At 30.0% G+C, this 16,673-nt stretch overlaps 1 protein-coding gene across 1 annotated transcript; it reads left to right on the top strand.

The window, feature by feature from the left end:
- Positions 1 to 2,127: 2,127 nt before the first annotated feature.
- Positions 2,128 to 15,747, top strand: LOC137921889 (putative autophagy-related protein 11). Its single transcript, XM_068764675.1, is given in 20 exon segments — positions 2,128 to 2,475; positions 2,553 to 2,594; positions 2,668 to 2,700; positions 2,769 to 2,792; positions 2,871 to 2,961; positions 4,319 to 4,423; positions 4,490 to 4,575; positions 4,708 to 4,827; positions 4,897 to 5,742; positions 5,819 to 5,996; positions 6,438 to 7,903; positions 7,973 to 8,101; positions 8,509 to 8,707; positions 8,946 to 11,411; positions 11,491 to 11,501; positions 11,534 to 11,818; positions 12,824 to 12,971; positions 13,668 to 13,821; positions 14,827 to 14,944; positions 15,567 to 15,747. Coding segments are annotated over 20 exon segments (6,972 nt in total). The 3' UTR covers positions 15,690 to 15,747.
- The last annotated feature ends 926 nt before the right edge of the window (positions 15,748 to 16,673 follow it).

Here is a 16,673-nt window from a genome sequence, read left to right as displayed (position 1 = left end):
AGTAGTTTATTCTTAATAAAATTGTTCTCTCTTTTTAATTCTTCGACTTCGTTAATTTGTATTTCTAATCGTCCGTCCAGTCTTCTCAAAAACTTATGCGACTTGATGTTTTCGTTTCTAACAACATTCACAGGGTCACATCCAATATCAAATAATCTTACCGCACTCACGGCATCATATGCAGTAGCTTGGTCCCGTACTATTTGATATTTGTTTCTGCTTCTACTGTTCACAGGTTTTAAGTCGTAATCAGTTGATTTATCGACAAATTGCTGGGTGTTATCTGGAAATATTTCTACTTCACTTTTCGTACTTTTTAAATTTTTCCACAAAAAACTGTTATTAGGCAGCGATGGGATTAGGTTTTTGACATATGCAGCCTGTTCTAGGATTTCCTTTTGCCACAGTTTAGCTACGTTGTGGACACAGTCGCTTGACGCTGAATGTTCCTTTGAAACTTCTTCTGGTTTTGCAGGAATATTGTCGATTCGGAAAATTTTATTCAATATTACTTTCCAAAACATTTTTATACTTTTTAAAGCATTTAGGCATTTATCGCATGGCCAATGTCCGGTTTCTAGCTCCTCCTATTAAATATAAAATAGATTACAAACTATAACATGTTCACAATGTAAAACGTAATTTGCTGCCACAACATTATAGAGAATACAAATTTTCATTTCGTAATTTTTAGCGGTTAGTACGCACTTTGCTATAGAAGCTGAGGAAGATATCGATGTGGATATTTAATTATACCACAGGTAATTTTAAATAAAATTATTTAGTAAAAAAATCATAAAAAGCATACTTCCTCGAAGAAGTTTTCCAATTTTTCATTAATTTTTAAGCATTCCTTCATGGCTTGACAAGATGCACATATACTTTCTAAGACTTTCTTAGACTTGCAGTCTGGATGGCATCGAGGTGTTACCTATTGAAAAAAAAAAGAAACTTATCAGTGTATGATTCTAATGAAAACAAAACCCGTAAAAATATTTACTCACTCGGCCAAAGTGCCTGCAAGACATTGACTTTAACAAATTGCTTATGGTTGAAATAGGAAATACGCACGAGGGCATATTGCACTTCATCCATTCCCTCAGGTACCGATCGCGAACGTACATGTCATGACTCCATGCTCTTAAATCAAAACAAGAGTCGTATGATTTCAATTTGCCTTCGTTGCGAGCTAGCAATATTATTTTTTTCTTATGTATGTTATTCATTGAAGAGATGGTGCGGTAGATAGTGTATTTAGAAATATTTTCTCCATTCGAACTTCATGACAAACAATTTAGACCTAAAACTGATTTCAACTGACTGTAAAAGTACTATGACATTTTTAGTTTCGTTCGCCATTATTTTATTTTTACAGTATATATGTATAGTTCATTAGAGTAACAGAAACATTTATAATAATATTTATTTATATATTCATAATATTTCGTTGTGAGATTTTATATATAAACATTATTTTAGTAGACTTTAATATATATTTTCATTTTTAAAAAAATGTTTGCGGAATGTTCTCAACACAACGTCATTTAAAATTACGTTCTTAATAATTGTATCTGGTAGAAAAATTGATTAAACTTGGGGAGCTTTAATGATAATATCTTAATTATAATAAAACGTTATAACCCGTAAGTTAAAGGGATTTCTTTGGGGGTTTTTTGAGTTAATTTGGAAGCGACCATCAAATAACATTTTTCAAGTACAGAAGTGTGGATTCAAACCTTTAATTTGCATGTTTGTTTTATTATATTTAGAGTACGCAGAATTTTTTTCAATGCACGTGTTTCACGTGTCAACATAAATTTACAAAAGGGTTGCCACACTTTTACAAAATTATTAATATGCATTAAAAAAAAAACTTGTACTTGGTTAGTAATGTTTACTTACACATTTTAAAATTATGTCATTCGATTTCAAGACAGCTTTCAGTCGTGATTGTTTGACAGTTCTAAACATTTATTGCTTTGGATATTCTTATAACTATTAATAATAGAATTTTGTTCATTCGTTTTAAATAAATTTAATAATGTGAAATGGACATCGAAAATGAGTTACATCCCAGCATTACCATTTGCAACTGACGCCTGATGTAAACACATAGAGCGCTTAATCATGTCGTTCATAACAAAAAGGGATCGTGTTTTTAACGAATACGATCTTTTCGACTTGCCCGCTAGAAATGAAGGTAAAATAAAAGCGTATTCATCTTGCACAGATGCGAGGGCCTGGTCACATTTTTGTTCGGACAAGAGTGACCATTTGGTGGAAATAATAAAACGTAATAATGAGACATGCCGACCAAAGTATATACCAACCGACGTGATCGTAAATACACTTATGGGAACAAAGAATGCAGAGATAAATCGCTTAAAACGTAAAATCGAGGAGTTTGAACAGCTTCTTGCAGCATACGACCAGCTTGATTTAACACCCGAACAAAAAAATGAGATAGCCAACGCTGTTAGTATAACTAATTTCTACAAATACATACATATTTACAATACAATATTATTATATGAACACATTACATTTTTCAGCATGCTGCTATCAAGGCTGCTAATAAGGAATTAGATGATTTGGTAAGAAATTGTTTAAATTATAAATTTGATTTGAGAAGATAAAAATTATTTAAGTATGCATTTTTGTTTCCAGTGCTTGGATCTTGACCTGTCAGGTTTTACAGAGGTATTATTTAACAATACATTAATATTTTTTTTCTCGCAAATACTTATTAACGTTTTATTTATTTTAAGGGAATTGATTCTGAAGCATTTGAGGTAAGGTAATTTTCTTTATTAAAGCACTTTTAATATTACAAATACTTTTTGTTGAATAATAATTTTATTTATTTCCAGACAGGAAAATCGAGAGGAGATGAGGTACTATTTAAGAGCATTTATATTTCATGTACAGATTTTCTTATAAATCAACATAAGCCGAAATCTGGTAATTAGGCAGTGGATTACTCCAAAAAAAAAATATTTAAAAAATTACTGTCATTAAAATTATTGCCTTTGAAAAGTAAATGTTCTATCGGCAGTAACTTTGACTATAAAACCACTTTTTTATTCTTTGTATTTACCCGACTGACAACAATAAATACAGTTAGGCCTGATCCTAAACCTTTTTTTCGAACCATGCAATTAAAGTTATTATAATCACCAACTTTAACCAAACAATTTTCAACATTTTACAGATTTTTAAATAATTTTCTTTGGTTTGGTTTGAAACATTATAACCGATTTCAGTTTGACATTCATATGAGAGACAACCTGTTCGCATTTTATACTATTTTAAATTATCGTAGTAATTTCAATCAACTTGAAATTTTCAGGTTGGACGACCAAAGGAATTTGAGGTATGCAATTTGTAATTTTTTTTAATTCATTATAAAAAAATGTTTCGCACATTTTCAACTTTTATAGTTATATCGTAAACAAATAATGAAGACGATGGCCTCTGGTTTGGAGAAGGAGCCGTATTTCTATATCCTTGTTCGAAAATAGCTCTAAAAATAAATAGTTATAATGGCTTAAATATTTTTTCTATACATGAGACTTCTTACATTTTTCTTCAAATGTAACCTGGCATCAGTTTTATTCCTTAATATGAACTGATCTTATGTGAGCTATTTTATGTAAAAAATAACTATACATTAAAAATTATACGTCATATAGACTGTATCTCGAAATATATAACGAGATGCATGCATGCAAAGTACCGTACATCGATTTTCTTATTATTTATTTCCAAGTAATAACTTTTTGATTCATTACAGATGGAAACATCAAGAGGGACTGAGGTATGGGTATAAATATTTATATTAATATTATTGATTACTATCACTGTAATCTATTTATTTATAAACTTTTTCTTTGACTATTAAGTCCATAAGTTATTTTTTTTTCTATGAATGAAATAAACGGAACGTACAAAATGATTATAAATCCAATTAAATTCAATCTAAATTGATTCAATGTAATATTGTCTTAATGGTGACTTTGTTTAAGTAGGCGGAAGATGTTAGATTTGGGTCTTATTGGAAATAGGGGAGTCATAGGCTTCGCCATAGCCTTAAGCCTGGACATTGGTCCAAGAGCCGCCGACGTTCTCTTGATGAAATGATGATTATGATTTGATTTATCTTCTATCGCTGGTTCTTACATCTCTGTACATTTTTAATTTATAAAGATTTAATATTTTAATACAGAAAATCAAAATTATTATCATTAAATCAATGATTACCCAATAAAAGATCAATGAGTACATACATTTTGTTTATCTACTTGACATACGTCTAAAGACGATGTTATATTATTTTAGCGATCAATGGATATGCCAAATCAGATTAAGGTAACAAAAAGTAACCAGACCAGCGGACTCTCTTGTCCTTGTGACCAGAGCACAGGTATAAAACATTCATATTAAACAAACTAATGATTTAATACAAATCTCATGTGAGAATTGGTTGCAGCCGCCGAAGATCCAAGAATTGAAGAAATGCAAGACGTAATAATAAATAAAGATGCTAAATTAAATGCTATGCGGAACACTATAGCTGTGAGTAGCCAGGCATAATTTTTAATGTTATCGTTATAATAATGTACAAATACAGACATTTGATTATGTAGAAATGAAGTGCTTCTAATAATCGTAACGTATATATTAATTTTAAATAATAAATGTTTTTAGGTGTTAGAAAACGATGTCTGTGAGCCGTATTGTATATATGCCCATATTTATACAGCTTTGGTAAAAATATTTGCAGTGTTGTGTCAAAATGAAAAATATAAACAGTACCTGGATTTAATGGTATGAATATTATATTACAATGTATTTATTTTGCCAGGCAAATTTAATTATTCACTTTAAATTTTGCAGACATCGGGTAAAGACATTCGAAACCTTGATACGAAGGGAAAAATTTTTTATAAATTGAAAGTTTTAGAAAAATTCTCTAACGCGCTAATTGCTCCATGTTCCAAAGAATGTTCATGTTACCATACTGAAATAACTGCAAGAGTAGAAACAGCATTTGCATTGACTTCAGAAGAAAATTTTAAAGTAAATATAGATAGCAAGAGGGCTCATCTTGTGGCTGACATAATGGGAAACGACGAGATGAAAGAAATACTAAGTAGCAAAAATTTGTCTATAGGCGATGAAGAAACCTCTGCAGACAATGATTTCACTATTATTAACAATTCTAGCATTGAGGTACAAAATCTTAATCGCTTGAAAAACTTACAGAATAGTTATGAAGAGCTACTTATTTGTTACGAGGAATTAAAATACGAGAAAGATAGCATAACGGGAAAATGCAGAAAATATGAAGAATTAGAAAAGGACATTGAAAATATGCGTTCACAACTAAGTTCTTATAATAATTTAATGAACGAAAAGGATTTTTACAAAAAACGCTCAGAAGATCTTGATCTCCTAAAAGAGAAATACTTAGTCTTAGCTGACGAAACGCTGAATTTAGAAACTCAACTGCAGGCGCAAGTAGAACTAAATAATGTAAAATCTGCTACAGTAGATCGGTTAAGAAGTGAAAATACGTGCTTGCAAAAAAAACTCAACGAAGTGACAACTATTTTTGAAAACGAAAAACATGCTTTAATTTGTAAACTCAATGAATGTGAATGTAAAATGATGTGCCAGAATCAACAAATAGAGTGTCTGTCAGTACAAATTAACAAGTTTATTAATGAGAATAATAAGAATGTAAGTACATATTACAAGTTAAAATAATATTAATAAATAATGTTAAGAATGATATTTTATAATTTATTTTTTGCAGGCATCTGACGGTGGTGAAGTTGAGACAGCGGCATTGGTTGATGAAATAAATGCCCAAAAAAAAGAAATAAAAAACCTTAAAGATTCTCTTTTTTATAAGGACGAAGAAAAACATACTCTACGAAATGAATTGCAAGAAATAATTGGCAACTTAAAATTAGAAATTGACAAGTGGAAAGGTTAGAATTATTTAAAACGTACTGCGCATTATATTATTTTACATAAGGCATAATAAAATACAAAATAATTTTAAATTACATATTGCTTTCAAATTTTATTACATATCTTTGAAAATGTATTGTCTATTGGTTTATTTATTATTGATATAGCGAATGGTTACCACAATTTAAGGGCTTGAACAATATTTACGTTCTTATTGTACTCGTGAAGAATTTTTGTAAATTTCAATTTCTATGCATTCTATACAGTAAATAATATGAAAGTTTTTTTAATACCTTTCTTGTATCCGTTCAGAACTATTGAAAAATAAAAGAGATTTAGTAGCATTGATCTACGATATTGCAGTGAAAAAAAAAAATATTTTTAAAATGGATACTGCAATAATAATATGTATTATAAAAATAACACTATTAGTCTTGTAATATAAGTTAAAATTTTAGTGATGTGCGAGAAAACTATTCAGCGTAACGAATATTTGGAGAAAATAACTGAAATTTCACAAATTGATTTACAAAAATTAATAGATGAAAACAGTAATCTACTTGAAGAAGTAAAAACAAAAACTAGAGAAATCGAAGGTTGGATGGGAGTTGTTGAAGAGAAATCTGAGGAAATAAGTAAATTGGCTGATGAAGTTGAATGTAAAAAACAAGAGAATAAAAATTTACTCAAACAGTTGCATGAAATAAATCACGAATACAGTAATAAAATTGATTCAATGGAAATCGAAAGAGAAAAAGCGTTAAATTCTTTGAAATTAGCTAGGCATGATAGTGAAATATTGCTGGGTAATTCTTGCGACTTTAGTAAATTGAATGGTGAACAAAAACAGTCAACGAGTGAAAATACACAAAAATTTGATGATTGTACAAATGCAAATGAAAATAAAATTACATCAGGTTCAATTTTATTAAATGAAATCGACAAGTTTCGTGAACTCAACAAGGAAAATATTAAAAGTTTGTTAACACAAAGCAACGAGAGCTTGAAATATTTGGAACAGAAAGAGAATGAGTTGCTAGAACGTAAGTTCCGAGAAATAGAGGCCCTTAATAAAAAGTTTATTAAATTGAAAGAGGTAAATAGCTGTATTTTGGAAGAAAAAAATGGCCTCGTGAAAGAATTGCAACAAAAATCTAAAGAACTTGATGATGCAAAGAATCAAATTCAAACACTCAAAATAGAAAGAGAGCATTGCAGGACCTTAATAGAAGAAAATGAAAAAGTAAAAGAGGATTTACTTAACGTAAAACATCGACATGAATTAATAATTGAAGAAAAAAATAACTTGGAAAACGACTTACTACTAAAAGACTATAAGTTACAAAATCTAACAAATCTGGTAGATAAATTGCAAAAGGAAAAACATTGTTTTAGTTTAATTGCAGACAGAATAGGGACATTGGAACAAAGAATTTTAATTTTGCATAATGATTACGATAATTTAATTAATGAAAGAGATAATATTCTTAGTCAACTAAATATGCAAGGAGATGAACTAAGAAGTTTACATAATAGCTTAAAAGTGAAAACTGACGAGAATAATAACTTTTTAATTCAAATAAAAACATTACAAGAACATCAACTCTTAGTACAAAATAAAGTAGATTCATTAGAATCAGAGAAATCAATTATAACAACAAATTTAAGTGAAATTAAAAAAGAAAACGCAATACTTAATAAAAAGATTGAATTACAAACAGTTTTAGAACAAGAGCTTAATGAGATGAAAACCTCTTACAATCAGCTTAAAACTGAAAAAGAAAATCTTGAATATGATTTTCAAATACAATTGGCTCTTGTTAGTGAGATGGAAGAAAAAAATAAACAATTACAAGAGACAGCTACAAACTTAATAACATATAATAATGATATAGAAAATGCTTTGATAAGTACTAGAGATGAGGTTAGATAATTACAAATTTATTTATTACTTACATCGCTTCCCCGTTGTAACCGTGTTTATCATTTCTAGCTACAATTGCAAGTTTCTACTCCTGTTAACATAATTGTAGATTTGAAAAAAGAGGTAAAAGAAATTAAGGAAGAAAATGAATTCAATTTGCAAAGAATACAAAATCTTTTGGATAAATTAGAGAAATCGGTAAATACTAAAATTAATTTAAGAATATGTTTAACCAAGTCTTTTTTTATCACAAATAGCGTACAGTTTTCACAGTCGTTTCTTTATTTCTCTGTCGTATCGATTTAACGGAATCTATAGTAAGCTCTTTTCGTGCATTAGAAAGCAAAAGACAAACAAATAATATATGAAGATTCTTTAAGTTGATTTTTTCTATAACAACCAAAGTAAAATGTTTTCTTTTATTTACTCGATTATATAATTAAATATAATAACAACATGTCGAAGGTGATCACACAAGATTTGTTTATTTCCTTTTTAATACCGTGGGCTATCTAGTGAATTATACTGAGTATACTTTCCAGTCTGTCTTTTTGTTGAAGATCAGTTAGTCCGACAAAAATAACCTCCGAACGTGCTATTTTTAGGACAAAATCATAGCTGAACTCAGTGAAGACATTTCACTGCGGGACGATAAAATATCAATATTAGAAAACCAAGTTAATAAGTTAGGGGATGAGGTCAAAAATTTGCAATCATATTTAGATACAACCATCAATTTAGGGGAAGAACTTGGTTCAAGGAACAACGAAATTGATCGATCATTAAGACAAATGGAAGCACATCGTAAGCACCAAATATTTTTTTAACTGTAGCCTGTCTTAACTTATGAAAAAGAGAGAAATAAATCTAGCTTGTATAAAGTACATATATATATATATATATATATATATAATATCATTCGAATGACTGTTCACGTCTCTTATGTTGCATAAAAATTGATAGTTATAATTTATTTATATACAAAAATAAATGATATGTCAAATAATATGACACATTATGACATACAATTTATAATTTGTAGATTCTAAAGCGACTCATAATATGAAAATTGAGATGGGGAAATTGATGGATCAAAATTTAAAATTGGAACAACAATTGTCTGCGACACATATCGATGTAGAAACATCGATTGAAAAAAAATATATTCACTTAAAAGATGAAAGAGAAATTATTGTGACTGATATCAAGCAACTTGAAATAAGATGTGTAGGTGACAGTGATTTATCCCCAGATAATTGTTGTATCAAAAGTGTACTCACATCATTAGAAAGAATTGGTAATTATATTGACGTACGAAATAAATCATGTCAACTAATACTAAACAAAGCTGAAGAAGCTAAGAAAATTGTTGAAAAAGAAAAACAAAAGATTTTAAAAGAAAAGGAGGAAGCTGTCAAAGAAAAAGTTAATATCCAGAAAGAATTAAATATCCTAAAAGAATCATTAGAGCAACAAATATCTAAAGATAAAAGTGTAATTAATGATTTAGAAGCAGAATTACTCAATCAAAAGCTTATTATTGATAAAATAAATCAATCTAAGGAAAGTTATATCTTGAAATTAGAAGAAGAAATTCACTCAATGGAAGATTTATATGCGAAAGCATTAGCTAAAATAAGTGACCTTGAACTAAAACTAGCAGATACAAAAGAAGAATGCGGTCAAAGTAATAATATTATCAAAAGGATTAAAAATGAATTGGAACAAAAATGTCAAGATATTAAATCCCTAGAGAATATGTTAGAAAATGTAAAAAATAAAAAATTCAGCGATTTTGAGACACAGACCATTTTACAAAATAGTTTTACAGATAACTTTTCACAAACGGAATGTATGGAACTCAAAGACACATATTTACATGAAAGCGATAATAACACGATAAAGACTTTTGATATTCCCAATAAAGAAATATTACCAAACATTAGTAAGAAAGAATTCAATGAGATAGAATCCGATAAAATATCAAATGAGACAATGTTAAATACTCATACAACTAAAATAAATGAAGTTCAAATTTTAACTGCCAATGTAGAACCTAGTTTAGGATTTGTGAAAAATGCATATTTACGTTACAACTGCGAAGAAGATATATCGGAAGCGGAATCTCGGGGAACAAGTGAAAATGGTCCAATAATCATTTTAGATGCAAATTTGTCAAAAATGGATCAACTTGATAAAGAATTATCTCCTAAAAGTAGTAATGTCGATCTAGTAACGTCTGATATCAAGATAAGTGCTGAAAATAACTTAACCCATCGTAATTCAGTACAAAGTTTTTCTGTTATTAAAATTAATGAAGATATCCTCAGCAGTAGAAGTAGTAAAAACAGTGATCCTTCACCTAACTTTAATATGGTCGATAATAAAGATTTTATAACTATTTATCGAGATTCAGATTGTGATGAAAGCGGCATTGATAATGTTCTTGAATCAGAACATCGAAATTTGAATAATGAGATATCAAAAGATTCTAGTGATTTTTCAAAAAAGGAAGAAAAACCTCTTAACTTTACAGAACAGCGACAAAATTTAGAACAAAATTTCTTAAAAGTTAAAAATATCTCATTATTAAGTCCGAAAGGTCATCATTCAAGTCAATCCTTTAGCGAAACATCTCTTTTAAATTACCACACAAAGATAGATAATGCAATTACAAACGTAGACCTGAAAAATGAACAGCCAAATGTCCTCAAAAAGAATGAAAATACCCTATCACGTTCTTACAATTCTCTAATTTCCTTAGTGAACAATGCTAAGTTTAAATATAATAATGGAAATAGAAATAATCTATCAATTAATGACACCTTAAAAAATAAGATCCATATATATTTGCCTCGACAGGATACGATTAGTCCCGATAATGGTTTTCATAACAAAAACAAGTTGGATGATGCTGCTAATAAAATCCTATCTACAAATTTAAAAGTTGAAAAAAATGAAAATGGAAAGGTAAAGAAGCAGTCGGGATCTTATCCATTAGAAAAAGTTTTGTGTGAAAAGAAACATAACATTGATTCAATAAACACGAACTCCTTGAAAACTAAAGATTATCTGCATAGAAGTCGTAGTAACGAATCATTCAACCATTCGCCTACATATATCAATAATTCTAGTCTTTCAAAGCATTCGAGTGTTCTCATAACCTGTGTTAATAATAAAATAAAAACAAAAGATGTTGCTATACTGGTAAAGATTGACAACAGCAAGGAGAAGATTAGATTTCTCACAGCGACTTTAGAAAACGTCGACAGAGATTATAAAGAAAAAATACGTGCTATAAAGGCACAGTATGACTATAATATAAAGAAAATTATGAATGAGCATAATCAAGGTGTCCAAAGTTTGCAAAATCTTCACGAAGAAACATTGCAAGACTTACTAAAAGTTCATGAAAACGAAACTGACAATTTAAGAACTATGAGTATAGATGCTATGCGGAGGGTAGATAAGTTGGAGAAGGAAAATAAAATATTAAAAGCTAAAATGCGTCTATCACACCCAAATAATTTAGATGAGGTAACTATAACGCTTAAAACTATTTGTGTAAAAACAGTTCTTATAGGTAGAATTCAGTGATGTATTCGCTTGTAGTTAACATTAACGAAAAAGTTAATTTGTTAGGAACCGACAAAAATTTCTTCAACTGAAATAAGGAGACGTGAATCAAAGTACGGATCACGATTGGACATTAAAACACTTACCAAAACTAACGTTGAAGAATTTAATGTTAATCCGAAACTTAAAGCGCACGGTTTATGTACTTGTTCTCCGGACATTAATGTTTCTGATACGATTCGCAATATATTCGAACAAGTGGATGTCGATCAAAGAAGAATGGCTGAACAGGCATACTTGAAATATATAGCAAACAAGATCATAACTGGAAGTATTGAGGTAAAAGTTAGATAATAGAGTTAGACTTATAAAAGATTATACAGAAATTGGAACAGTTACTATATCATTAAAAATTTTCTTCGTTAAAAGAAAAATAAGTGACCTTAATCAATCAAATGTCTTTTGTTTGATTTGTCAATCTCTGTCAATCAGTAATTAGTCCTTAAATTATGTAAGTTAAAACAAAAACAATATATTATTATATCGAGGATGTAATATGCAAACGATCCACAATATTTCTCTCTAAATGTGCAGAAAGATTTTTAATAATGAACTTGAATAAATTTCTTTTAATTGGGTTTAGTTTTAAGACTAAAATTGTCTATAATCTATGCCAGTGCTTTGCAACCGATATGCCGTGGCACACTGGTGTACGGTAGGTCAATACAAGTTTGCCGGGGTAAAAATTAACAAATTGATATTTTATAATTTTTCATTATACATTTTATATTTATATTCGTATATGGGAAACAGTGGCATATCACGTTCACTTGTCTCTCGGATTTAGCTTTAGGTGTGCCGTATAGTTTGTTTCCGGTGTCCCGTATATGAGAAAAGATTGCGGAGCACTAGTCTATATTATGAAAAGAACGTAAATGTTATTAAACCAGATGCCCTACTCGTAATTACATTACGAAAATAATAATTAAAAAACCGTGTTATCAATTATTTCATCTACTTCTAAACTATCATAAAACTATCATATAGCGCGCAGAACAGATAGCCTTAGGTCTTGCCTTGCCTTGGGTCTTAAAGTTTTAGAATAGCTATGATACAAATGCAACGTACAACCCATGAGATGGATAGAGGCCATTGTTAAGATCGTCGGTAGACGCCGAAAATAACACGTTTCCATTAAACTAATTGAAAATTAATAGGGGAAGCCTATTTCCGGCAATGAATATCCTACAAGTGAAATGATGTTGTTGATTCTATATAATGTTTTTCATTAATTCAGGAGTAGAATTTAGGACTACAAAAATTATATATATTTTTTAAATACAGGCTCTAGATATACAAGAACTTTCGTTTCTGCATTATAAGATTTGTCGGACGTGGAAATCAATTGTCCGAAAGGAAGAAGTGCTTCATAAAAGGATAGACTCGTTGGAAACTGAACTAATTAATAAACAACGACAAACGCAAAAACACAGTATGTATTAAGAAAATATTGAGTATACTATTTTTATGACATTCGTGATAGATCTTTTTTGTTAGGCATTATTTAGGTATGGTAAGTGTTACCTATACCCTAGGTATTAAAGGGTATTTGGCCGTAAAATAAAAGTATAAAGTTACATTTTAACATCAACTTATAATTTTACTATTTGATTAAATAAGGGTTACAATAGTCAAAACAAGCATCTACTACTACTCACTAACCCATTTTTTTGGATTACAGCAATATTAGAAAAAAAAACATTGCCAAAATGTCAGTTTGTCAATTTTTTTTATATAATATTCGAATGTGTATTTTAGAACAATAAAGCATAGTCTTGGACTAAATTGACAATGCCTTGTATATTCATTACTACAGGTGTCACTTTCGAACATGGCGCGTTTTAGTTGGTTTGTTTTTTCAACTAAATTCTTGGGAAGATAGTCAAAATTATTTTTTTAGCTTTATTTATGTTTATGGTTATTTACGACACCGGAGAGCTACACTAAATTATTGTAGAATTTTTAAAGTTTCCTTACCTGTCAGTTTATAAGTACTGTTCATGGTTGCTGGTTCTAAACAAGTGTATTTCTTCTGACTTTTTACATTGAACTCTTTAATTTTTTAATTTTAATATTACCACAATAAAAAATATAAAAAAATTATAATTATGTCATGATATATTAACAGTAGCCGAGTTAGATCGTAAAGTAGCGGAGGAAAGGCGGCGGTTGCAAGAAGTACGCGAAGCTGTGTGCCGTGATCTCCCAGTCGGCGGCTCTGTTAGTGTGCCTCATTCGTCTAGGAGTCAATTTGAGCCCCTTCCGATTGAAAATGATATGGCGTAAGTAGGCCGTTTTTTATTTAACCATTTGAGTAATATAAATGTCTTTGTGTTTAATCTTAGGTATTATCTTCAAATAACGGTTTTACTTGAGAAAAAATAGATAATCAAATAGAGACATCTCTTGTTAAACAATTGAATTTTGTTAATATGGATGCGAAAAAAATTCTAACAAGCAAACCACACATTGTTTCTTTAGGTATAGGTTATAATAAATTGTCAAGAAGTAGCTAACATGTTTGTATATCACGCATGAACTCGTGGTTTTAATACAAGCCTCTGTACTGTCGCTTGTTTTTCATATCAATTCTGATGTCGAAGGTTAAATAAATAGTGTTACTTAGTTAATTTACTAGGATAATCAAACCGAAGGAACGTGACAGAGACAAAGCAAAACTGTTATATTTTAAGATGTAAAGATTCGTTTAACACCAATTACAATCTCATTATAACCCGTAATAAGTTTTTGAAGGTTTCCTTAATTTGTAGACTTGTGTTTGAACATATTTATATATGTATATATACCGTTCGGAAGCGGCTTGCAACCATTGTCTTTCGACCACCTTGTCAGTGTATGGCCGACAACCTTGATATCTCGAGCACAGAATCCCGTCGATGTGTAATTGAGGGACTGTAAGATTGCCAATGAGACTCGAACACGTACAGGTTTATTATTGAAGGTTCTTCCGTCTAGTCACTTCATAAAGAATCGGTCCTTACTAAGCAAGTGTTCGGCGGTCTCCTTATCATGAAATATCTACGTAACATCTCGGTAAACGAGATATACCGCTTAACAACCTCCAAGATCAACTGTTTGGCCAAGATCTGTGAAACTGCCCAAGCTAAGGTTACCGAGGGCGCCCACGATCTTAGTTACCAAATACCCTTTCCCACTTCTAATCCGAGAAAACTGACTATGCCACTAAGACAAGCCGTGACCTTTTGTCAAAGAAATATATTTGCCTAACTAATTACAATAATTATGTGTTCTGTACAAATCTACAGCAGAGTTCTCATCCCTGCGTGTAACTTGGGAAAAGATGGTAGGTTGCCAGCCGGCGATCTTCCACAGGAGTTATCTTGCACCGAGATTCATTTTCGACGCAATAATCGTGAAGCTAGGGTATGTGTTTGTGTCTACATTATAATTTATCATGTTTAAGTTCCTGACAGTTGATATTACCTTTTTATATAAAAATAACTCTCGCAACAGACTTCGCATTATTAAAAGTATAAAGTACTTCAGAATAATCGGTATATTTATAGGTTGTCTTAATAATAAACAATAGTTACGTAATAACTATTAAAATACATATAGTAACTTAGAATGTGATGCATTTGAAATGCGCCTTAGAAGCACACTTTAAACGGCCAAGATAATTTTTATAACATGGTAACACTGACTAAAATTTCGCGTAATTTAAGAGTTTGCATAAAATTTCTCCTCTTTAAGAATCATTTTAGGTTTGAATTAAATAACAACGAAATTGTGAATTGCGTTAAAAAATTTTTGACATTTGTGTAGTTTTTAAATAAGTAATACGTCATAATGTTTTAAACTGTCATTTAATTTTTTGAATTCTTTATTATGTTCACTGTAACCATCTCTCCCCTCCTTCCCATTTGTTTACAAAACTGAAGTTTGTAACAATAGCTGTAATGAATTATAAGTGTAACATTAACTCTAATATCTATTTGGAGGGTGTTCAAAACAAAGGCGGGTAAATATTTGATTTGTTTTGCAGACGGTGCCAGCTAAATCAGACGTCGAGGAAGGACGTAGGGAGAAGAAATCGTACTGCGACGAGCGACCTACACGATTACGTCGTTCCAATGACCGTCCGAACTTGCGATCACGCAAGAAGTGACGTTACACGTTGGAGACCACATTTAATTTTTATTTAAAGTTCCCAACCACATCATTATTTATCAACACGTCCATCTTTTTGCAATAGTTACAGAATAAAAAACCAAAGAGAATGTATTTTGTAAACGTTTTATAACGAAATTAAAACAACTCTCGAATTTATTGTTCGTGATTTTTATGATTTATATTTATTGGTATTTAATTAATTATGCTAAATTTAAAAATTATATTTTATAAAATAAAAACGTAAAACCATATTTTTATTTTTATTCAAATCGCCTTTTATCATTTTGACATGCAGGTCGCTCCCCACTGGTCCTTTAGGTAATTTATTAAAGAGGCCTATGTTCAGTAGTGTACGTTCTAGGCCAGAAATGAATAGCTTTGTTAATGATATAATAAAGTTTACATATGTCGTCAGCTTTTTACAGACTTACATAATATCGAATTTTTCTAAAATGTAATTACGGGGGTTGCAAAGATCTAACTATAGGTGTTTATAGTCACAAAAAAATCATTCACAGGATTTTCTTATAAGTTTCTGTTTAATATGATGTAATAAACTTTTTAAATATACTGTTCACAATTGCCTGCAAAAGTTACTAATTTTATGAAGCATGAACGTATAACAAACATTTTATAGACTATAAGTTCGAAAATTAAAAATTATGACTAAATATCCGGGTGATTGGTTATAGGAATAAAGGGGTGAATGTAGTGCCCGTTTGTCATTGAAACGCCTTATTAAATCTTTTACAATCACACTGTGATGAGTTTAAAATATGTTATATTATTTTTTTTTCTTTTAGATTGTGATAGACCTACAAACAGTGTGAACAACTTATGGCAGTACAGTTTTCTGGGATAGAAAGTAAACAAATTTATTTTAATGTATCGCTTTCCGCATTTTTACAATATTATCATTACGATGTCATTATGATTATTTCTGAAACCAATGATTTTTGTTATAAATGCTATCGTATAT

Source organism: Battus philenor, unplaced genomic scaffold (genome assembly GCF_028537555.1).
Source record: "Battus philenor isolate CCGP_79_NKW_IND1 unplaced genomic scaffold, ilBatPhil1.0.hap1 SCAF_2, whole genome shotgun sequence".
Taxonomy (NCBI): domain Eukaryota; kingdom Metazoa; phylum Arthropoda; class Insecta; order Lepidoptera; family Papilionidae; genus Battus; species Battus philenor.
The sequence above is the reverse complement of the archived record's forward strand: the minus strand, read 5'-3'. Positions and strand labels throughout refer to the sequence as shown.